At 45.6% G+C, this 24,980-nt stretch overlaps 1 protein-coding gene and 1 long non-coding RNA gene across 9 annotated transcripts in view; one reads left to right on the plus strand and one right to left on the minus strand.

The window, feature by feature from the left end:
* Positions 1-24,980, minus strand: part of rreb1a (ras responsive element binding protein 1a) — a 235,269-nt gene that overhangs the window by 8,643 nt on the left and 201,646 nt on the right. For 7 of the 8 annotated variants that reach the window (XR_015752812.1, XM_043719503.2, XM_087978500.1 and 4 more), the window contains 4 exons: positions 19,877-20,066; positions 9,470-12,215; positions 4,942-5,106; positions 359-1,060 (listed from right to left, as the gene is read on the minus strand). Coding sequence is in view for 7 of the 8 variants with exons in the window: in XM_043719503.2 (XP_043575438.2) it covers positions 359-1,060; positions 4,942-5,106; positions 9,470-12,215; positions 19,877-20,066 (3,803 nt within the window). In the remaining variant the exon portion in view is untranslated. The remainder of the gene's footprint in view (positions 1-358; positions 1,061-4,941; positions 5,107-9,469; positions 12,216-19,876; positions 20,067-24,980) is intronic. The other variant, XM_087978499.1, reaches the window with a different exon arrangement.
* On the plus strand, positions 953-24,541 carry LOC122564513 (uncharacterized). Its single transcript, XR_006315933.2, has 3 exons — positions 953-1,090; positions 8,010-8,139; positions 24,227-24,541. It is a non-coding gene; the product is annotated as an uncharacterized LOC122564513 (long non-coding RNA).

Genomic DNA, 24,980 nt, shown 5'->3' on the forward strand with positions numbered 1-24,980 from the left:
CCTCCGCCCCGTTCCCCCCCCACCTCCGCCCCATCCCCCCAATCTCCGCCCCATTCCCCCCCCACCTCCGCCCCGTTCCCCCCAATCTCCACCCCACCCCCCAATCTCCGCCCCGTTCCCCCCAATCTCCTCCCCTTCCCCCCAATCTCCGCCCCTTCCCCCCACCTCCGCCCCATTTACCCCCCCATCTCCGCCCCGTTCCCCCCAATCACCGCCCCGTTCCCCCCAATCACCGCCCCGTTTCCCCCCCCCTCCGCCCTATTCCCCCCCCCTCCGCCCTATTCCCCCCCCCTCCGCCCTATTCCCCCCAATCTCTGCCCCTTCCCCCCAATCTCCTCCCCGTCCCCCAGCCCCTTACCGGTGTGTGACCGCATGTGCCGGGTGAGATCCTGCAGGGACCAGAACCGTTTGCTGCAGACCGCGCAGATCTTTTTCCGTTTGTCCGCCTTGCTCGAGCCGCTGGGCGGGGCCTTCCTGAGCTCGAGCTGCCCCGCGGCGGTTGGCGGTTGGGGCGCGCGGGCTCCGGGGGCGCCCCCTCGTGCCCCTGCCGCCTCTTCCACATCGTCCTCCCGCCGCGGAGGGGGCCCGTCTGAGCGGGAGGCGCCGGCGCTCTTGGCGGGCCGCGAGCGGAGGGCCCCGGGCTGCTCGGCCGCAGGCCTCGGGCCTCTCCTGGCATCCCGGTCCCGGCGGCGCTCGCAGGCGTGGGCCTTCCGGTGGCGGGCCAGGGTGGCGGCGTATTTGAAGGTTTTCCCGCAGACGCCGCACGAGTTGCGGCCCTCGGCCGGCGCCGCGCCCGGGTCGGGGCTGCCCAGCTTGAAGTCGATCAGCTTGCTGGCGAAATCCAGGTCCAGGCTCTTGTTGCTCTGAGCGTCCTCCTCGGCCTCCTGCTCCTCCTCCTTGGCGCGGACCGCCGCCGCCGCTGACTCCGCTTTGGGCTCGCTCTCGCCCGTAGGTGCCTCAGCTCCAGGCCGCTCCGTGGGCCCGGGTGAAGGACAGGCCGCTGCCGCCGCTGGAGCTGGCGAGGCCTCGGTCACCGTCGTCTCCGACTCGGGAACGTTACCTGAAGGGCGACACAGAGAGAGGGAGAGAGGTTAGAGAGTGGGAGGGAAAAAAAAACTACCGGATAATAGAAAACACAGCTCAGAAAACCCAGGAACAAGGACAATTAAAATAAACAAAAAAAAAACCACAGGTCAGAAAAACAGCAGCTACCGGGAAAAGAGACAAATTAAACAAAAACAACCTACCAGGCGCAGAAACAAAAACAAAGTCAGAACATCAACAACTACCAAGGACAGAGACAATAGAAGAATACAGCGCAGTACAGGCCCTTCGGCCCTCGATGTTGCGCCGATCCAAGCCCACCTAACCTACACTAGCCCACTATCCTCCATATGCCTATCCAATGCCCGCTTAAATGCCCATAAAGAGGGAGAGTCCACCACTGCTACTGGCAGGGCATTCCATGAACTTACGACTCGCTGAGTAAAGAACCTACCCCTAACATCTGTCCTATACCTACCTCCCCTTAATTTAAAGCTATGCCCCCTCGTAATAGCTGACTCCATACGTGGAAAAAGGTTCTCATGGTCAACCCTATCTAAACCCCTAATCATCTTGTACACCTCTATCAAGTCACCCCTAAACCTTTTCTCCAATGAAAACAGCCCCAAGTGCCTCAGCCTTTCCTCATACGATCTTCCTACCATACCAGGCAACATCCTGGTAAACCTCCTCTGCACACGTTCCAGTGCCTCCACATCCTTCCTATAGTATGGCGACCAAAACTGCACACAATACTCCAGATGCGGCCGCACCAGAGTCTTATACAACTGCAACATGACCTCAGGACTCCGGAACTCAATTCCTCTACCAATAAAAGCCAGTACGCCATATGCCTTCTTCACCGCACTATTTACCTGGGTGGCAACTTTCAGAGATCTGTGTACATGGATACCAAGATCCCTCTGCTCATCCACACTACCAAGTATCCGACCATTAGCCCAATATCCCATCTTTTTGTTACTCTTACCAAAGTGAATCACCTCACACTTACCTACATTGAACTCCATTTGCAACCTTTCTGCCCAACTCTGCAGCTTATCTATATCCCGCTGTAACCTGACACATCCTTCCTCACTGTCAACTCCACCGACTTTCGTATCATCCGCAAACTTGCTCACCCAACATTCTAGCCCCTCCTCCAGGTCATTTATAAAAATGACAAACAGCAATGGTCCCAAAACAGATCCTTGCGGAACACCGCTAGTAACTGCACTCCAAAATGAACGTTTACCATCAACTACTACCCTCTGCCTTCTTCCAGCCAGCCAATTCCTAATCCAAACCTCCAACTCACCCTCAATGCCATACCTCCGTATTTTCTGCAGTAGCCTACCATGGGGAACCTTATCAAACGCCTTACTAAAATCCATAACACCATATCTACCGCTTTACCCTCGTCTACCTCCTTAGTCACCTTCTCAAAGAATTCAATAAGGTTTGTGAGGCACGACCTGCCCTTCACAAAACCATGCTGACTATCCTTGATCACATTATTCCTATCCAGATGTTCATAAATCCTATCCCTTACAATTCTCTCTAAGACTTTGCCCACAACAGAAGCGAGACTCACCGGCCTATAGTTACTAGGGTTATCCCTACTCCCCTTCTTGAACAAGGGAACCACATTTGCTATCCTCCAGTCTACTGGCACTATTCCTGTAGACAACGAGGACATAAAAATCAAGGCCAATGGCTCTGCAATCTCCTCCCTTGCTTCCCAGAGAATCCTTGGATAAATGCCATCAGGCCCAGGGGACTTATCTATTTTTACCCTTTCCAGAATTTCCAACACCTCTTCCCTACATACCTCAAAGCCGTCCATTCTAATTAATTGTGACTCAATATTCACATCGACAACAATGTCCTGTTCCTGAGTGAATACTGACGAAAAGTATTCATTCAGTGTCTCCCCAATCTCTTCAGTCTCCACACGCAACTTCCCAGTACTATCCTTGACTGGACCTATTCCTACCCTAGTCATTCTTTTATTCCTGACATACCTATAGAAAGCCTTCCCTAATCCTACCAACTAAGGACTTTTCATGTCTCCTCCTTGCTGCTCTTAGCTCTTTCTTCAGGTCCTTCCTGGCTACCTTATAACTCTCAATCGCCCCAAGTGAACCTTCACGCCTCATCTTTACATAGGCCTCCCTCTTCCATTTAACAAGGGATTCCAATTCCTTATTAAACCACGGCTCCCTCACACGACCCTTTCCTCCCTGTCTGACAGGTATATACTTATCAAGGACACTCAATAGTTGCTCCTTGAACAAGCTCCACATATCAATTGTGCCCATGCCTTGAAGCCTACTTTTCCAAGCCATGCATCCTAGGTCGTGCCTCACAGCATCATAATTTCCCTGCCCCCAGCTATAACTTGCCCTGCAGTGCACACTTATCCCTCTCCATCACTAGGGTAAAAGTCACCGAATTGTGGTCACTGTCCCCAAAGTGCTCACCTCCCTTCAATTCTAACACCTGGCCTGGTTCGTTACCCAGAACCAAATAAAAAAAAACAAAATAAAACAGGTCAGAAGATCAACACCTATCATGGACAAAGACAAATTAAAAAAAAAATCACAGGTCAGAAAGTCCACAACTGCCAGTGACAGACAATAAAATGCACAGGTCAGAAAACCAACACCTACTACAGACAAGGACAATGAGAAACAAAAAAGACACAGGTCAGAAAATCAATGTCTATCAAGAAGAGGGTCAGTGACAAATAAAACAAAAACACTCTTCAGAAAATGAACACTATAACTTCCAAAGAAATGGACGATAAAATAGACAGGTCAGAAAGTGAAACCACCAAAGATGGACATAAGCAAAACTATCGGGGACAATAAAACACTGGTCAGAAAGTGAACAATCATCAAAGACAGGCAAGCAATAACTACCAGATACAATAGAACAAAGAGCTTAACTTTCCAAGTTAGGCAGCCTGTTCAATGCATGGGCCCATTGTTGTTTAAACCAGTGGTCTCACTACGCTATCACAAAAAGTGGCTCCATCTCTTAGGAGCGTCATCATTTACTATTGACACAGGGTATAGCCAACATGGACTGGTTTAATTGTACATTCATGCCAAACTACATAATGAATTCTGTTTTATGTATCTTACAACTCAAGGCAGGTCAAACAGATACCACTAAACTAAAGGATATTCACAAGGCACAAGTATTGGACAAACATCTGGTTGAGTTTTTCTGTGATGTGTGTCTGCGTGAGTCAATCAGAATATTGTTGAGCGTGTATTGAAAACTGGACCTTAGAGAAAGGAGCCATCACAGGATCATGTCCTTGTAAACAAATCCTAATTCATTGGGAATGATTATGTTGGGAATTTTAGCAGGAGAAATTAGTTGTACCAAAACGACCAACTGATGTACTTTTAGGCCAATTGTTTGCAATCAGTATTGTTTAAAGGAAAACTGCCTTGGTGCAAAAAGTGTTTGGCATTTCTTTTTGGTTTTGATTTGAAGAGTGTAAAAGGGGCAGAACATTGTACATCACAGGAACTTCACTGGTGAAATTAATTACAAAGAATTCTGGTATGGTTTATGCCCTCACACAGTGCAATTATAAGCAAACAAAATAACCATTTGCCAAATACTTTTGTGTTGCCCCCAAGAGGCAGAGCTCCTTTAATCTGATGGCGGATCAATCATTTTGGAAGTGAGGCCTCTCTGTCTGTCTGTCTCTCTCTCTCTCTCTCTGGACTGTTTGCTCTCGCAGGCACTGCCCCCTTGCTACAGCAAAGCCTGACTGCACCTCTCATTTCAATTAATCCCTCACAAGAGCAAAGGAGCACTCTTTAAACCTACTGAAACACGGCACTATGACTGGAGCTGGCTCTCTCTGGTGGTAATTACCTGTGCTTTCCAGGGGCTTTGCATCAGTTGCTTTGGATCTGGCAATCAGGCCATTTCTTCGCAGTGACCGGTTGGCAACACCATGCTTGCGCAAGAGGTGGCGTTCACAGTTAGATTTGGTGGAAAAGAAAGCGTCACATTTTGGACAGGGAAAGGGCTTCTGACCTTTTATTAAAACAAAAAGTAAAAAAAAACAAAAAAAGTAGCTATTTATGCAGTTTGTGACAATCGCATTGTCTTATATAAACAAAACAGAAAAAAAACACCAGTTAAACGGTGTTTAACTAGTAACTACAATATTCCCAAATTAACACCATGCCATCTTACCAAAAAAAACCCAACATAACACATTTTAACTGGGTGTCCATAAGCTGCTGTTGCTGCTGCTATGGGGCTTGCAAATCTTGTTAATGAGTAACTTGACACACACAGCCCTGGGTTACTCTTCACTGCAATGTGAATACCTCTGTGGAAGCAGTACCTATGGTGTTAAATTGCTCAACTAAAATAAAAACCAGTTTTTAAAAAAATGCACAGCACTGGGAAGAATTTGAAAAGGAGTTCAAGACACAGCTTCTACTGCTCATGGGAGTGAATCACATGTCTCAGAATAAGATTGCATCCTATAGGATATTTTCAATAAAATCAAAATTGTGCTGCATGTTAACACAATGGTTTCATACATTTGAGTGGGTTAAACAGTTATTGCTTCTTTTCAAAAACAGATTGGAGTTCGAGACTTCAGCATTTGTTACAAAAACGATACAATGCAATTTCAGCCTAACCAACTTTACTCATGGCGGGGAATTTAAAATCAACAGCTCCTGGTCTGGCCTGGCCTAGCAAAGCAATTTGAGCAGTGCAGCCGTAGTAAACAGTCCATTGGCCAAGTGATTGGTGAATAGGCTTTTTCCAATAAAATGATCATTTTAAGATGAAGCTCCTTTCTCTAGAATGGCTATGAGTGCCATTCTCTTTATGTTACATCTGCCAACATCTGGCAAAAGTGTAATTTATTGAAGATTTACTGCTATTACTTCTCCCACTGTAAATCTAAAAACACCACATAGAGGGAGCTGACAAGACTCCGTTTCTATGATACAGCAGCCAGCTGATTTTCGGGTGGAAGGCCTTCCCTGATCTGTCAGAGTATTTCCAGTGTTTTTCTTGGTTTACTAATGTTCAGGTCCAAACAAACTATAGAAGCTTTTAACTTTGGCTCAGACCTCACACACTTCTGTAACTGTGGTTGTGTTCAGCAATCAGTTTGCTCAGTCCCATCAAAGCCTGACACAGCCCCCAGGGGCAAAGAGCTGGGAACAGGATGTGGCCCTCTCTGCTGTAAGGCTCCATGTTTCATATACTGTGCCTACACACATACTGTGTCCTCAATCATTTTCACAAACAAGTTCCGTTTTTGTGAGCTATATTACTGTACAGAGTTATTAAACTGGATACTGCCCCCAAGGAGGTGGTGGATTGCAACAGCATTTTCTTTTTACAAGGCAATATTTTGAGAGTTTACAGATCTGCTCAGGTACCCCAGGTTGCTTTGCTATTTTGAATCCATTTCACACATGATGCCAATGTTATAAATGCGCAAATACTCTGCATGAGTAAAACTGTACTTTTTAAAATTATATTCCTGAATGGGCCATTTGGCAACTTGCTTGACTCATCAGCCAGGTAAGGAAGTCCACCTGGTCCAACTCCACCCAACCCAACACAAATCCATTCACCATCTCTTTGCCTTAAGGGATGTGGACAAAACTCAGTCTTCCAGAGAGTCCACTGAAAGGTGAAGAAAAATGCCCACTCAGCACCCAGCCCTCTAGCACTGATAGAATCAAACAGCCTTACAGCACAAGAGGAGACCATTCAGGCCACCCAGCCTAGCTCTAGTCCTTCAAAAGACTTGCACTTTCATTCTCTTTTTTTATATATATAAACCTTTCATCAAGTTGCCTGTATCTCTCATGAAGTGACAAATTAACAAACACTGCCACAACAATAACGAGAGGGAAAGATAGGGAAGAGTGAAGTAGTTTAAATTAAAATGGAGCTGATGGGAGGAGATAATGCACTCCAATCCCTTGTAGTGCCCACCTCTTTTCTCTCCAAAGGTTTTTTTTTAAGTGTACGAGTAGACATGGTGTGCTTCCTCTCCACAAATGTAGCCATGGAAGGAGGACAGGCAGTTCAGAATTACGACCCTTCTGCAGCATGTGTCTGAATCTGAAGGTTGTGTGTTCAGGAACCCCATCAGGATTTGAGCACAAAAATCCAGACTGAGACACCAATGCAGTAATGGGGGAACATGTGTGCAGCTGTTCCAATGTTCTGCACAAGCCGATTACAGAACTGACTTCCAATTCCAGAAGTCACTGCTGTGCACAGGCCACACAGCTGCTTAAGAAAATTAGAGGGATTGCTGCTGGGTGAGTGCTGCACAGTTGGAGATGAAGGTTTTTGAGTGTGACCTGAAACTGAAGCTCTATCTGCCCTTTCAGGTTAAATTAATATATTCCACAATGGCCAATCAAATCACAGAAACAGATTATCTGGTCCTGAAGACACGGTTTCTGGAAACTTACTCTGCAAATTGGCTCGCTTGTTTTCTATATAAGAACAGCGACCACATGTCAAAAGTCAGGGTTGATTAGCTCCGTTGGCTGAATTGCAATGCAGAGTAATGCCAACAGCATTCCTGCACCGACTGAAGTAGTATATTTTTGGCAATACCAGCTCGATAGGCCAAAGGACCTTTTCTCTATATGATTCTAGACACTGGGTGCAAGGGGAAAACACACTGCAAGAACCAGAAAGTCCAATTTGCATTTCAAAAGGTTAATTATACAGCAGCAAGGGTGAGCAAAGTCCATTCCTAAGCCTTTACACTTTGATCAATTGATACTATCATTTTCAAAAGGTAATCTTACACTTGCTTGCTTCTCATTATAAAATCCAAAGACTCTGCGAAGGGAGAAAATTCATTGGAGCCCAGGTGGCCTTTATGGCCCAGTAAAAGCCTTGAAAATTGAATTATTTGTTGCCTTTTTCTTTTTCAGACCCGCATTCTCTCCCTTCCCCCTTACTGCTGGAAGAATTGCAATTTATTTCAAAAACATTTGCAAAGCGACAAAGGCTTCATTCAGAAGGTCAAGTGGCACCAACACAGGACCTGGAAAGGAATCTAAGGTAACCCCTGGCTCATTATTAAAAAAGGTGTCTCAAAGTCAACACCACCACTCATTGTACACCAGTTCAGAATCCCACCATGTAAAAGTGTTTGTAGGCAATCCTACAGCAAAGCGTGTCACAGGAAAACAAACAAGATTACATGAGTGAATGCACATCAATGCTGCATTCAAATAAAGCCCAACAATTACATGGCCTTTAGCCTGATGTCTAACCAAACACAACCCTCTCTTCTCCCTAACCCTGCGACCACCAGTCAAACTCAAAGTTGAAAAGTTTTATATTATAACAGCCAGTCAACAAAAAACAGGGAATATTAACTTTCACCCCCATGTATAGTTTATATAGCTGGTGTCTTTAATTTTTTTTTAAACCCTCACACTACCGTCAAATTGCTAGCATCTTTATTAGAAAGGATTCAATCTAACTCCTATTACTGCAAAGAGGAACATCATTCTCAAACGCAGTTGTTCAGACTAATGTCATTCTCAGGATGACATGGTCCTGCTTGACTGACTGGTGATCAGCACCTCCAGATTCTCAATTGCTAAACGAGACATAGTGCCTCACAGGACAGCAATGATCCAGGTTCAGCCCCTGCTCTGTGCTCCTTTGCTGCTTATGGATAAGGATATGCCAAGGTGACCCCCGCACTGAGCAAGTGTTTTGAGTGCCCCATACTGAGTTCCAGTGACTTGCACGCTTACAGATGTGAGGTGATGGTTCTTTTTGCCGATAACCTACACCCCAGGATCCCTGATGTTAAACAGGCTGCCAATGTGTACTGTCAAAGACAGTGGTTAACAACCAGAATGTCAGGATCCTACAAGCATTGCTCATTTTCCCTAATTCCAGGAGCATCTGTGTGGTTTTTAGGTCATTTGAAAATTGTCTCATATTTTCAAAGATATATTATTCTTACATTCATTGAAAAATAAACATTCAAAATGTCTGCACTCGCATTCATTCACTGTTTCAATTGTGAACTTACTTTATTATTACTTTTGTTTTATGAAGCACACATGACGGGAGGGAATGATCGAGTCTCGGTTGATGGTCCATACAATTCCACAGTAAACTAGTGGGTTCCTTAACCAAAAAGGATTGAGAAACCAATAGTCAAGGGTCATAGATTGACCAGCTGATTGAGGGAAATTAAGCCTTTCAGACCCAAGCACAGGACCACGGGCTCCAGGTCAGAAAGAGTCAAAATAACACAGGAAAAGGCAGGGCAAAATCAAAAATGTTTGGTTTTCCAGAATAGTTGTCCGATTTCAGAAGAATTAACTGCATTAAATTCTAAATGTGAACAATTGTATAGTGGTCTTACCTGTGTGTGTTAACATATGACGCTGCAGTGAACTAGCCCAAGGAAATAGACGTGGGCAGTATGGACAAGTGATTTTTTGCACTGAGTTAGAGTAGGAATTTTTTTTCCCCTTCAAGGTTATTATGTCTCCTTTTTCCTTTCCCTGGGAATCCTTTTCCTCCTTTTCGGGTTCCTCTTTGACACTGGTGGACTGTAGGAAAGGACTGAACTTGTTGGTGTCGGTCGTGGCCAACATTTTCTCCACGCTGGCAAATTCCCCACTGGACTCTGGGTCTACGCCGCTGCTGCTGACACTGGGTCGAATCTTCTTGAACTTGAGACTTCGCCTTCTTCCCTTCCTCTTGCCTGGCCCCGTTGCCCCTGCTGATGTTTTCTCCACGGTGTGTTGTGGGGCCAAAGTTTTTGCTGGGCCATTGGTTCCTGTTTGTGGAGCAGCCTTGGTAGCCAGGCCAATCTTTAAATCCTCTGCCCCATCAGACGAGGGGGTGGGCTTGTTAGCTTCAGCACCATCCTTGACATCCCTCTTCAACAAGGCGGGAGCAGATGAAACGGAAGAAATTATTTGGGCGATGGAAGCCAGGGGTGGTAGCTCTTTGCCCGCGGCAGGTTTGGGCAGGAGCAGCGGAGGTGGTGGTTTAGGCCTCAGGGGTCGCAGCATGCTGGTGCTGGCAACCACAGCTGGGAGAGTGGCCGGATTCCGGGTGGGCACCAAACCCTGCAATGGCGAAGAATGTTTCGTACTTACGTGTTTATCAAGGCTGGTCTTCGCCTGGAAGTTAGATGGGCACTGCTGACAGGCAAATGAGCCACCATTAACAACCAGCTGGCTCTCGTCCTTATTTTCTTTGCCCAGGTTTGTTTTATCCTTCGGGGGGTTTTTGGGGACAGAAAGGTCTATGGGCTCCAGGGTGCTGTCAAACTGTGCAACAATGGGTGAGGCATGCTTCCTGAGCAAGTGGCACTCCTGTTTGTAGGAGTGGAAAGACACATTCTTGTTCTTTTGAGAAAAATCCAGCGGTTCGTCCAAGTCCATTGAAAAAATACCCATGGGCTCCATTTTTAAGGAGCCCTGGGGTAGCGACCCATGCATAAACCCATTCTGAGGCTCCTTGCATGAGACCGGAGAGCCATTTGCAGAGACACTCTCCTCAGATAAAGTGGGGGACACTGCCCCGTTTTCACCCACAAGGCAGTCCACCAACAGGATGTGCTTTTCCATCTCCTTCTCCTCAACGTGGGTGTGCTGCTTAAGGATGTGACGGATGCAGTTGTTTTTGGTGGAAAAGCCCATGTTGCACTCTCGGCACTCAAACGGTTTCTTCTGACAGCTGCTGTGTGTCCTCAGGTGATGCCGGAGGGCGCGGTAGTATTTGAGGTCTTCGCCGCAGTACTTGCACACAGTGTCTGGCGAGCAGAAAGAGTCCACCAGCTCTGCAGTATGGCTCTCCGCGTACTCAATGTTCTTCTCAATGTCCTTGCGGGTCATCTTGAGGTGCTTCTTGCGCAGGTGCCTCTCACAGTTGGCCTTCACTGTGAAAGGGTAGTGGCAGATTTTACAGATGAAGGGCCTCTCGCCGCTGTGTGTGCGGAGGTGGCGGATTAACGCAGCCTTGTCTGCTGCAATGTACGTGCAGATGTTGCACTGGTATGGTGAGATGCCCAGATGTGAGCGGATGTGAGCTTTCAGCACACCAGAGAAAGCAAACACCTGGTTGCAAAAACGACATGGATATAAGACTTTCTTCAACGCGGGAACCTTCTTGCTGGACGTCCCCGTCATCATGTCCTTGAGATCTCCTTCCATGACTTCCTGTTTTATAGCCCCGTTCATCTCCATTGGCATCAACGCTTCAATAATACTATCCTGCTCAAGCTGGGTCTTCATCTCAACGGGGCTCAGCGGCTCAGTCTTTGGCTGAAGAAAGGGCTGCGCTCCGTTCACAGGTTTCACCTTCAGGTCTTGAGGGCTGCACAAAGGCCCAGCTACCGTCTTCACAAGCTTCAGAGGAGGAGGGAAGAGGTTGGGGCTAATGCATCCGGGTGAAGCTTGCTGGGAACTCATGAGCGGGGGTGGTGTGGAAGCCACAACAGTGCACGGTGCGACCAGGGGCTTTGGCTTGAGCGGAGGCATCTGCCTGTAGATGGACTGGTTCGGGATGGAAGGCGCCTTGGATAGTGGTGGCAGACTGATCTGTGTGGGAGCAGAGGACGCCATTTTCAGGATTTGCTGAATGTCAGCAAACTCAATGGTGGACTCACTAGAGATGGGCTTCACCACAATACTGCTATCGGGCTGGATTATAAAACCCTTCTGGAAAGGGTGCAAGGACAAGATCTTAACCTTGTCCTGAAGTGGAGAGAGGGAGGACAGGCTTGCTCCCAGGGAAGCCAGGTCTAAGGGTGGTTGATCCTTCACAGTAGCACAGTTGGCCTCTTGAGGTAGTTTCCAGGGGGGCGTTTCAGCCCAGATCGTGTGGATATCGAATTCTGTGGTTTCCTCTCGTTTCACCGCCTTCGCCTCTTTGGCGTGCTGCAGACCCAATGACGCCATGAAGGCTTTCTGCTTCACGTCCACGTCGGGCATTTGTTGTGGCTCCGGTAGACCCTGGCCTCCTTCCAGCTGCCCCCGGTGGGTTTCGAGGTGTAACTTCAGAGCCGCTAGCATTGGGAAGGCTTTGTTGCACAATTCGCAAACAAACCGGTGAAACTTGCTCGTGCATCTCCTCAGGTTCAACTCAGACCAGACCTGCACAAAAGAAACAACAAAAATAAATTAAAAACAAAGACCAAGAGGGGAGGGCCTCGACAACACACATTCAGACAAAAATACACTTGCATTTATGCATTAGGAACACCCTGGTTAAAAGATGGATCCATTGAGGAACACCCTAGGTAAAAGCTGGGCCCATTAGGAACACCCTGGTCAATTGCTGGGCCCACTGAGGAACACCCTGATTGAAATCTAGGCCCATTAGGAACACCTTGATGAAAAGCTGTGCCTAATGGTTTGTCTCGTCAAATGAAGGAATTATTTTGTGCATCTGAATTTTACACTTATTCTGTTAAAGATTGCTGAGTTTGAAGCATTTCCTGGTTTAATTATAGCAGAGTCAAATTATAGCTCCTGCATTGTTACTCCTCCTGTGTTGTACACTGTCTACTCCTTCAGACAGGTTACATAGGAGATTCCCCAGAATGTGGCCTGGGCTGGAGTGATTCAGCTCTGAAGAGACTAGATAGGCTGGGGCCAGAACAGAGAAGGCTGAGGGGAGATCTAGTTGAGGTGTTCAAAGTTCTAAGGGACAGGGACAGAGTAGATGGGGAGAAACCCTCCCCCCCTTAATAGAGAGGTCAGTAATCAGGGGGCATAGTTTTAAAGTAAATGCAGGAGGAAATTTAAGAAAAAATGTTTTTCACTCTGAGGGTTATGAGCATGAGGAATTCACTGCCCAAAAGAGTAATGGAACCCTCGAGACATTTAGGAATGATTTAGATGAACACTTGAAATGGCACCGCAAACATAGCTCCGGGCCAAGTGCTGTAAAGTCGGATTAGAACCGATGGATATTTGATGACTGATGCAGGCACAATGGGCTGAAGGGCCTCTTTCTGTGCTGTAAAGACTCTGGGGTACAATTTCTCCAGTTCCCACCAGTGTATTTTTGGACTCCTTTGTAGGACAATCACAATTCATTCACCAAATTATGGGCAGTTTCTTTTCTGAAAAGTGAATTTGATTTTACTCATCTCACATCGGATGTTAACAACCATGACTTAACAGACTTCATCCAGACAATCTGTGTCTAAATCAAACACACATCGCAGAGGGAAAGGTCAGTGCCTCACTCACTAAACAGCCATTTCATTTACACTCAACAGTACATTTGAGTATTTCAGCTGAAAACAGTGTGTGACTTTGTAAACTAGCCAAAAATGCGTATTCTTGGCCCATTTTACCACTCAGTTATGTACATGTGAAGCCAACTCATTAATGTGTTTTCATGTACATGATAATCAAATGCTGCATGCAACACCATACAGTTCAAATGATTAATCAAGACTTCAAATAATTAACCTGTCCTTTTGATGGATAACCAGTTCCTTTGCTGGCTTTCGGGCTTCGTTATGCAACAATAGGCAATCTCCCTGAAATAGGTCAAGGGTGCAGACTCAGCCTTGCCCTCAACCCCAGCCCTTTCCTGTGTCATACATGGATTACATCTCAAGATAAGGGCCAACCATTTACGATGGAGATGAGGAATGTCATCACTCAGAGTGTGGTGAATCTTTGGAACTCTCTGTCCCAGAGGGCCATGGAAGCTCATCGAGCAGATTCAAGACAGCAATCAATTTCTGGACACCAATCACATCAAGAGATATGGAGGTAGCACTGTAAAGTGGCATTGAGACATAATCTATTTGAATGGTGGAACAGGCTCGATAGGCTGAATGGCCCTACTTCAATTCCTACAGATTGGGTGCACTGTCATTTCCAATTGGCTGTCAACTAGCAAGAGTCTCTGAAGTGGGAACCACTGTTGGAGTAAGAACATCGCTCAATAACAGGGGTGGGTTTCCAAGTGGCTGCAGTATAAAATCAGGACAGGATTGGACCACAACAACTGATCATGGTGTTAATCCTCGTTTTTGGGGTAGAATCCCATTGGTTGCCTCATTCACACCTGCAGACAGAATCAAGGGATGTAACGAAGACCATGTCTGCTCAATGGATGTTGTCCCATCAGTCAAAAGCAGTGCAAGGAAGGAGATGGACATTTCCAGACAGAATTGAAGGGGATCCTTAACTGCTACTGGATAAAGGCAGATGGAGCTTTTAAAGATAACGTTTTGGAAGCTGTTTGCCTGTTTTTCCTGCCTTTTAATAGAACCACAGACATGCTACCGTACCAAAAGAGACCATTCAGCCCACAGTACGGATAAATGAACATACATGAAACGTTTGGCAGTACGCTGCTGCTACATTTTTCAAAATGCCTTCATAGGACATGTGTGTCACTGGTAAGACCAGTATATGTTACCCATCCCTATCTGACCTTCAACCTGCCAGTGCTTGCTTGGTCATGCCAGAGTCAACCTGGATTTGGCATGACGTGTAGGCCATACTGGGAAATGAAGGCAGATGTCCCTTCCTACATGAGTGAACAGCAGATGGGCTTTTACAACAATCAATGATAGTCTCTTAATGGCGAGCATGAAAATATTTTTATATCTGGTGCCGTGGTGGGATTTGAGCTCATGTCTCCATAGGTTCTGGATTATACAGAGCCATTAGAGCACCATCCCTTCCCACACACATTCACTGAGCTGTCATAACACCAGATATCCGTGTTAAATCTGCCTCTTTTTAACTTGATGGGATGAGACTGCCGCTGGTAACAACGTTTATCATTCATCCCTAATTGCCTGGCAGCAAGTAGCCTTTTGAACCACTCCATGTAGGGTAGGCATGCAAGCACAGGGGGTCCTCACAGGAGGTCAGCCCCAATGGATTAGCTGTCCACCAGAGTGCTTTCACACCAAATGACCACCAATTATTGGTGCCTCAGTGGTTAGCACTGTTGAGGCCTCACAGCGCCAGAGTTTGTGTAACGAACCAGAATTGGTCAGAGACCTCGAAGTGAAGGAGCCATTGGGAAGTAGTGACCATAATACAATAAGCTTCAATCTGCAATTTGAGAGGGAGAGGGTACAGTCGGAAGTGACAGTACTTCTGTTGAATAAAGGGAACTATGGAGCTATGAGGGAGGAGCTGGCCAAAGTTCAATGGTGCAATACCTTAGCAGGGATGACCGTGGAGGAACAATGGCGGATATTTCTGTGTATAATGCAGAAGTTGCAGGATCAGTTTATTCCTAAAAGGAAGAAAGATCCCAGGAGGAGGCATGGGCGGCCGTGGCTGACAAGGGAAGTAAAGAAACATATAAAGTTAAAAGAGAAAAAGTATAACATAGCTAAGATAAGTGGGAAAACTGCGGACTGGGAAGCTTTTAAAGAGCAGCAGAGGATTACTAAGAAGGAAATATGCAGAGGAGAAATGAGGTATGAAGGTAAACTGGCCAAGAATATTAAGGAGGATAGTAAAAGCTTTTTTAGGTATGTGCAAGGCAAAAAAATGGTTAGGACAAAAATTGGGCCCTTGAAGACAGAAACAGGGGAATATATTACTAGGAACAAAGAAATGGAGAGGAATTAAATGGGTACTTCAGATCTGTGTTCACTGGGGAAGACACAAGCAATCTCCCTGAGGTAACAGTGGCTGAAGGACCTGAACTTAAGGGAATTTATATTTGCCAGGATTTGGTGTTGGAGAGACTGTTAGGTCTGAAGGTTGATAAGTCTCCGGGGCCTGATGGTCTACATCCCAGGGTACTGAAGGAGGTGGCTCGGGAAATCCTGGATGCGTTGGTGATTATTTTCCAGAGTTCAATAGATTCGGGGTTGGTTCCTGAGGATTGGAGGGTGGTTAATGTTATACCACTTTTTAAGAAAGGTGGGCGAGAGATAGCAGGAAATTATAGACCAGTTAGTCTGACCTCAGTGGTGGGAAAGATGCTGGAGTCTATTATAAAGGATGAAATTACTGCACATCTGGATAGTAGTAACAGGATAGGACAGAGTCAGCATGGATTTATGAAGGGGAAATCATGCTTGACTAATCTTCTTGAATTTTTTGAAGATGTAACTATGAAGTTGGACGAGGGAAATCCAGTAGATGTCGTGTACCTGGACTTTCAGAAAGCTTTTGATAAAGTCCCACATAGGAGGTTAGTGAGTAAAATCAGGGCGCATGGTATTGGGGGCAAAGTACTAGATTGGATTGAAAATTGGTTGGCTAATAGGAAACAAAGGGTAGTGATAAACGGCTCCATTTCGGAATGGCAGGCAGTGACCAGTGGGGTACCGCAGGGATCAGTGCTGGGACCGCAGCTTTTTACAATATATGTTAATGATATAGAAGATGGTATCAGCAATAACATTAGCAAATTTGCTGATGATACAAAGCTAGGTGGCAGGGTGAAATGTGATGAGGATGTTAGGAGATTACAGGGTGACCTGGACAAGTTAGGTGAGTGGGCAGATGCATGGCAGATGCAGTTTAATGTGGATAAGTGTATGGTTATCCACTTTGGTAGCAAGAACAGGAAGGCAGACTACTACCTCAATGGGATCAATTTATGTAAAGGGGCAGTACAGGGAGATCTGGGTGTTCTTGTACACCAGTCAATGAAGGCAAGCATGCAGGTACAGCAGGTAGTGAAGAAGGCTTATAGCATGCTGGCCTTCATAACAAGAGGGATTGAGTATAGAAGCAAAGAGGTGCTTCTGCAGCTGTACAGGGCCCTGGTGAGACCACACCTGGAGTACTGTGTGCAGTTCTGGTCTCCAAATTTGAGAAAAGACATTCTGGCTATTGAGCGAGTGCAGCGTAGGTTAACGAGGTCAATTCCTGGAATGGCAGGATTACCTTACACTGAAAGACTGAAACGACTGGGCTTGTATACCCTTGAGTTTCGAAGATTGAGAGGGGATCTGATTGAGACGTATAAGATTATGAAAGGATTGGACACTCTGGCAGTAGGAAACATATTTCCACTGATGGGTGAGTGCCAAACCAGAGGACACAGCTTAAAAATACAGGGTAGACCATTTAGGACAGAGCTCAGGAGAAACGTCTTCACCCAGAGAGTGGTGGCTGTGTGGAATGCTCTGCCCCAGAGGCCCACTCTCTGGATTCATTTAAGAAAGAGTTGGATAGAGCTCTCAAAGATAGTGGAATCAAGGGTTATGGAGATAAGGCAGGAACAGGATACTGATTAGGAATGATCAGCCATGATTATATTGAATGGCGGTGCAGGCTCGAAGGGCTGAATGGTCTACTCCTGCACCTATTGTCTATTATCTATTGTCTTGTCTATTGACCTGGGTTCGATTCCAGCCTTGGGTGACTGTCTATGTTGAGTTTCCAAATTCTCCCCATGTTTGCATGGGTTTCCTCCGCATGCCCTGGTTTCCTTCATATCTAAACGTGCAAATTAGGTGGATTGGCCCTGGAAAATCGCCCATAGTGTCTAAGGATGTGCAGGCTAGGTGGATTAGCCACAGGAAATGTGGGATACAAAGATAGGGTGGAGGGGGAGCTGGGCCTGGGTGAGATGTTCTTCAGAGGGTTGGTGCAGGCCCAATGGGCCAAATGACCTCTGCCCATACTGTAGGGATTCTGTTTATGATTCTATAATTATACCATGCAAAGCAGACTTCCAGCTGACATCCAGGACCACATCTCATCCACCCGACCAATTAAAATTCACACACCAATATCACCCTACATGTACTACATGAGGGACTCTGGTAATGCAAGAAAATGTCGCAATGAAAAGCAATGGGAATTTTTCTCCACCCCAATTACTGGGGAAAATTAATGTTTTCTATTCATTTCTGGGATGTGGATGCTGCTGGCAGGGTTGGTATTTATTGCTCATCCCTAATTAACATTGAGGTGGTGAGCTACTTCCTGGACCTACTGTAACCCTTAAACCAAAGTCCTGTTAGACTGGAAATTTCAGGCAGCAATAGTGAAGAAATGACAATATTTGTTCCGAGTCAGGATGATGTGTGGTTTGGACAGGAAACTGATGGTGATGAGACCACTGCCTAGCTTCTTCGAGATAATGGAAGTTGCAAAAGAGGGAAGGGCTGGTGAAAAGGCTTTAGCAAACTGCTTGCATACTGTCACAATGGTGTGCCAATTGTGGAAGGAAATTGTTTAAGGTGGTGAATGGGATGATGGCCTGGGCGGTGTCAAGGTCTTGAGTGTTGTTGGGAGCTGTACCCATCCATATAAATGAAGACTATTCCATCACACTCCTGACTCTTGCATTTGCAGATGGTGAACAGGCTTTGGAGAATCAAGAGGTGGGTTATTTGCTGCAGTATTCCCAGCCTCAGAGCAGCTGTTGTAGCCACTGTCTTTATATGGCTAGTCAAGTTCAGTTCCTGGTTAGTGGTTAACCAACCAGAATGTTGATACTGGGAGAATTCAGTGATAGTAATGTTATTGGATGTGAAAAAGAGATGGTTACATTTTCACTTGTTGGAGATGGTCATATAGTGGCATGAATTTACTTGCCATTTATCAGCTCAAACCTGGATATTGTCCGGGTCTTTGGATCTGAGGAGTTGTGAATGGTGGTAAACATTGTGCAATCATCAGCAAACATCCCCACTTCTGATCTTACAATGGATGGAAGGTCATTAATGAACAGCTGAAGATAGTTGGGTCCAGGATACTACCTTGAGGAACTCTTGCAGAATTGTCCAGGACCTGAGATGTCAGATCTCCAACAACCACTACCATCTTCTTATGTTCCAGGAATGGCTTGAACTAATGGAGAATGTTTCTCCCGATTCCCATTGATTCCAGTCTTGCTAGGGCTCCTCAATTCCACAGTCTTGATGTCAAACCAGTTGTTCTTACCTCACCTGTTCATTTTAGCTTTTTGTTCATGTTTGAAAGAATGCTGCATTAAGATCAGGAGCTCAGTGACTCTGTGGAAGTCAAGTCAGACTATTGAGATGTTACTGAGTAACACCGTATATGTGGAGGTCTGCAATCCACTACTGAGGAAATAAAAGCTTTGAATAAAGTCAATGGGAATCTCCACTGACTGGAGTCATACCTAGAACGTAAGAGGGCGGTTGTGATTATTGGAGGCCAATCTTTTAAGTCCCAGGACATCACAGCAGGACATCCTGAGGGTAATGTTCTAAAACCAATCTGGACACTAGTTGCTGATAATTGATTTTCACCGATTTGGCCTTGGGCAGGGAAATATTAAATAGGATTTCAACTTCTGTTTGCTATTGATTTCAGAGAGGAGGCATGCATAAAATGGACATCAGGTGGGAACAAGATGAGATCTAGCTATGTTCAAATTTGCAAGGCGACACATTGATCAGTCACCACAGTGTTGGTGCCAATTGAACAAACTCATTGTCTGGTATGAAGATACAAATGGAGTTGGCAGAAAGGAGAACAATTGGGAGAGCTGGAGGAAGACAAATTATGCTTATGACCACAATTTGATTCATTGGCCAGGTAGAGTAATGTATCTTCCCAAAAATAGTCATTAACAAAATTCTTCCACGAAAGTAAAATTCTGTGGATACTGGAAATCTGCAACGAAGGTAGGAAGTGCTGTAATACACAGCAGGTCTAGACTCTCTGTGAGGGTCAGAAACAAAGTTAATATAAGCAGTCCTGAAGAAGTCAAGTTCTTCCTTCAATGTTAACCCTTGTTTCTCTCTCGCCGGAGAGTAACTGGCTGGCCGGCTATCGTCCACACTCACTATTTTTTTCCCAATTGGCAATCCTTCAGCAGGGTTTACCTGAGAAATGAGGGGGAACTTCCGGCAGGAGAAATCGATGAATCCGAGGTCATGGAAGCCCACGGGAATTGTGGGGTTGTTCTGGATGTAAGGCTTTCCCGACACGTCTGTTGGAAGCTGCTTGTGGATTATTGCATTATGACGTAGCAAACCCCGGTGTGTCTTAAAGGAGATACAGCAGAGGTTACACCTGAGCAGGAAAGATCAACGGGGTACACGGTCAGAGTGTGTTCAGAAAACATGGCCCCAAACTACTGCTAACCATACCTTCCCAGGATGCTTGGGAACCAGGCATCTTGTGTACAACAGTGAATATCTAACATATCTTTATAAAAGAAGGCAATACAACAAAATAAGACCTGCTGTAATCTAACTGTGATGCTATTTTAACTGAGGCTTCTAATACATACAGGGACATCCAGCTTTGTGAACTGTAGGTTATCTTGGGTTCAGTTCTGTTTGCAGCTTTAGCGATTAGACAGTGAGATGAGCTTCCAACCTCATACCACCCAAACATGCCATTTCCACCTTCATTAGATACAAACTATGAGCAGAAGGCCATTCAGCCCTTCAAAGTCTGCTCTGCCACTCAATACAATTAATATTGATCCTTGATCTCAATGCCAGATTCCCTCTTTATCTCCAGATCCCTCGATGCCTTCAATACCTAAAAGAAATTTATCAATCTCTTTCTTGAATGTACTCAGTGATCCAGCTTTCTATGCTGGAGAATTCCACAGTTTATGACTCCCCAAAGAGGATATGGTTTCCGCATCTCAGTCCCAAATGATCTACCTTGTATCTGGAGGCTGTAACCCCCCCCTCCCCCCGCCAGATTCTAGATTCCCCAGCTGGAGAAACCATCCATCTTGTATCTATTCTGTCCAGCCCTTTTAAAAATGTATATATTTCAATCATATCCTCTCTCTCAGAATCATCACCTGACTTAGTCATGTGATAGGAAACATAAGAACAAGAGTTGGATCATTCAGCCCATCAGACCACTATTTTAGGTCATGGCTGATCATCTCGATGACATTTTTCCCTGCACTGTATTCCATCCCTGCTCATTTGCTGCTGCAACCCTCAATCGTGTCTTTGTCACTTCAAGATTCAACTACTGCATTGTCCTCTCAGTTTCTACTTCCGGAAACTTAATGTTGTCCAAAATCCTTACTGCCTACACTGTAACATGCACCTAGTTACGTTCACCACTCACGCCCATGCTCACAGACCTACACTGGTTCCTGGTCAAGCAACAAGCTTGAAGCTTGGTCAAAGATGTATATTTTAACTCGTGTCTCAAAGGACTAGAACAAAATAGAGAGGCGGAGAGGTTTCATGATGGAATTTCAGTGATTGGGACCCAACGTAATTGAAGGGATGGCAAGTAATCAGGAGACTCAAGAGGGCAGAATTTGAGGGGTGCAGATTTCATGGAGGTTAGTGGAGTTGGGTACAGAAGGAAGGGTGAGTCATGCAGGGATTAGAAAGGAAGGCTGAGAATTTTTAAATCAAGACATTGCTTGATTTGAAGCCAGTGTTATCCCAGGGGATGGAGAGAATAGGAATCGGAGTGAATTGATACACAAGCTGTAGAGTCACATAGTTTATAGTCTGTTTTCTCTGAAGCCTGGGGTAGGTTAGCCTCCCAGTGTATCACTTCATAAAGTGCAACAAGTGAAGGCCAGCTCTTGCTCACACGACACTATTTCCTGACAACGGGGCATTTCTTGTAGCTTGCCAGGCAGGGAGAAGGGACTGCAGACTTGTTAACATTCTGCCATTCAACATACACTGTACACCATCAAAACCACTGACTATCACTTGATTGGCCAATGCGGGCATAATGCAGGATACAGGTGCCATGACAAAGGTGGCTCAACAGGGCAGTCATTGACTGTTGGGTGTTTGACGACGCCTGGGTGAAGGTGTTTAAACTTTGTCCTCCCATTGTTATGACCTCTATCTACTGTAGCCATCAACAACAACTTACATTTATGTAGTGCCTTTGATGTAGTAACACATCTCAAGGCACTTCATGGGGAACATCATCATCATCATCATAACTTGACCAAAAGCTTGGTCAAAAAGGGAGGTTTTAGGAAGTGAAAAGAAAGAAGGGGAATTCCAAGCGAGGGTAGGAGCCAGTAGAAAATCCCCCTGGGGTGCAGTCACTGGAGAATGTACATCGTAAATACAAGCTGTAATTAGAAGCCCTTGAGCATACTGCATTGTGGGAAGTTAATTATTTAAAATTGATTTTTCTGGCAATGCAGTGGAAAAGCCACTTCTCATTGCCTATTTCCAGTTGTCTGGAGAAGATGGTGGTAACCTATCAACTTCAATCTCTTCTGTCATTGTTATGTAAATACACCTACAGGGCTGTTACGGAGGGAGTTTCAGGAATTTGACCAAGTGACACTGAACCTACAGTAAGATTGCTCCAGATCAGAACGCCATGCATGTATTGTGACAAATTTTATGAATAAAGTACAATTTCTTGAGAGGAATCTTAACAATTGGTTGACACAGTTTTGGCTTTTGCTCCCAATACTATCTCCGCCTTGTTGCTCCTTCAATCAGATTTCACTTCCAGTTTACAAGAACTCCATCACAAACATTTTCTCAACAAAGCATCAGCTCTGAGCTGCAGTTTCTCACAACCCAAGTGATCGGGGTGAGCATTTTTTGTGAAGTAGCAGTGATGCTGAAGTGGGAGTATGTTTCACGACAGTCTGTACACATGCATTACCCTTTCATGCACTGGTACTGACTGGTGCAGGCACGATGGGCCAAATGGCTTTCATCTACACCCTAGCAATTCTGAGTTTCAGTGACCTGGACAGTCCTTATTGGTCACATCATGGGACTCTGTTTCTGCCAACCCCTGGAGTGACTTACAAAGAGTCCGCAGACATGACTCTTTCCCATGGTCAGTGTGGATGAAACGTCCACACCATCGGGTGCACTGTGGCCGGCATCAGACCCTATGAACAAGGAACAAGAACATGCCACTCAGCCCTTCCAGCCTGTTCCACCATTCAGTCAGATCAAGGCTGGACTGATTTTATCTCAACACTACAATAGAGTAAAAGCCAAACTGACAAATTAACTCCCCACAAATCCAAATCTTTCTCAGCTAATTAATGGATGTTTAAGTCTATCCTTGCAGTCAGACTTCACAGAATCACAGGAATAGGCCATTCAGCCTGTCATATTGGTACAGGCTCTCCAAATGAGCAATTCACTCCGTGTAATTTTGCTGCCTCCTCCCTGTAATCCTGTGCATTAGTCCTTTCCAAATAACAGTCCAAAATCACCTTTGTAAACCTGGATTGAACCTGTGTCCACCATACACCCAGGCAGCACACTTCTCGTTGTAACCACTCAGGTCGGGTTAGGTGCTGACTGTTCTTGCTGAGTACCCTTCCAGACCCCAGAGTTTATTCCCCCAGGACCAGACAGTTGGGTCTACACTTTTCAGGACACATCCTTCTGACTCTCTTACTGCTTCAGCCAAGTAATTACAAATTATTTTCCTGTTTGAACAATCCTATTCACCTATTCCAATACAGGCTGCCTTAGCCTTGTGCCAAACTGAAATTTAAGAAGTTAATAATGATTTATTGAAAAAACTTCACACTCTGATGTGAGTTATTGCAAACATGCTACTGGCCTAGATCATTTCACGATTTGGTGGTGGATTGGGATGGGACGGGGGAGTGAAGAAAAGGGGAATCAGGAAATTAGCAAGCTCCCCTGAACATGTAGAGATCCCACCCAATGAGCCACAAGTTGACACTGCATAGCAGCCAGTGTCTGACACCAAAGCTGCCTCCTTCAGTATCTACACTTGGTGACACCTGCAAAGGTGAGCCAGGCACCTGAAGCCATGTGATATCACATTATTGTCACAGCATTCAACAGAAGGCCACAAGGTTTTTCTGTTTTAAATTCAGGTGCCGAACCTTAAACTCACAAGCCACTTTAATAAAAATGTCAGTTTACACGTGGCTAGAGACCAAGAGCGTGGACAACAGAGGTCATTATATACCCCCAATTGTACTACTAGGGGTGGCACTCAGAGCCTCACACACTGTCTTCATCATCCATTACAAATCTGGCCATTCATCATCTCAGTCCCTTTCTATATTGCCTTTCCTTCAATTCATCGCCTTTTAAAAGCAAGTAATGGGTTCTTCACTGATGTAATCTCTTCGAACTGAGGGCAACGCATGAGGACATATTAGGACCCAATAGCTCACATAGCCAGCTGTGTCTCAGGGCTCAGCTAGTTTTCTTCAGCTCCAACATTCCTTAATCCTGTCCTCCATCTTTTCTATTCAGATCGCTCAGCAAATTTCCAGAAATTCAAAAACGCATTGACCCAGGTTGGAATACTGCAACAGCAGATGATGGAATTTGAACAAAAAATCTGGAATTAAGAATCTAATGATGGACATGAATCCATTGTTGATTGACAGAAAAACCAATCTGGTTCATTTTAGGGAAGGATACTGCCATCATCTGCTTACAGGTGACTCCAGACCCACAGCAATGGGGTTTACTCTTCCGGGCAATTAGGGATGGGCAATAAATGTTGACCTAGACAGTGACACCCTTGTCCTGTGAATGAATAATAAATAAAAATAATAAACCAGGTTTATGCGTGTTTGGAGTGCATTTGTGCAATTTACCCTCAACTCCAAGGACTTCAGCAGTCCAAGATGGCAGGTTACCGGGGCAATTAGGGACTGGCATTAAATGAAGGCCTAGCTAGAGAGACCTACATCCCGCAAACAAATGCAAAAACTACCTTCTTCCCCCATTATAGGCCAGGACTTTTCCAAAGCTTGAGTTTCCCACTACTGAAAGGTCAGGAGGGTGAGTACATCCTCCTAGATACTGGCCCCACACCCCCAGCTGTAGGGTGTAGTCAGGCCTTGTGCCCTCACAAGGAGACTGGCAATCTGCAATCGCAGTGGCACCAGCAATGGCCAAGACTGGGACTGCAAGCAATCCCCAAAGTCCAAGTACTAGAGCCCAGGACCAGGTTAAGTATGGGGTCTCGGGAAGGGGAGGGTGGTTGCAGCCACCGGCC

Source organism: Chiloscyllium plagiosum, unplaced genomic scaffold, assembly GCF_037043375.1.
Source record: "Chiloscyllium plagiosum isolate Xiang-an unplaced genomic scaffold, Cpla_swu_hap1 HiC_scaffold_34, whole genome shotgun sequence".
NCBI classification, from domain to species: domain Eukaryota; kingdom Metazoa; phylum Chordata; class Chondrichthyes; order Orectolobiformes; family Hemiscylliidae; genus Chiloscyllium; species Chiloscyllium plagiosum.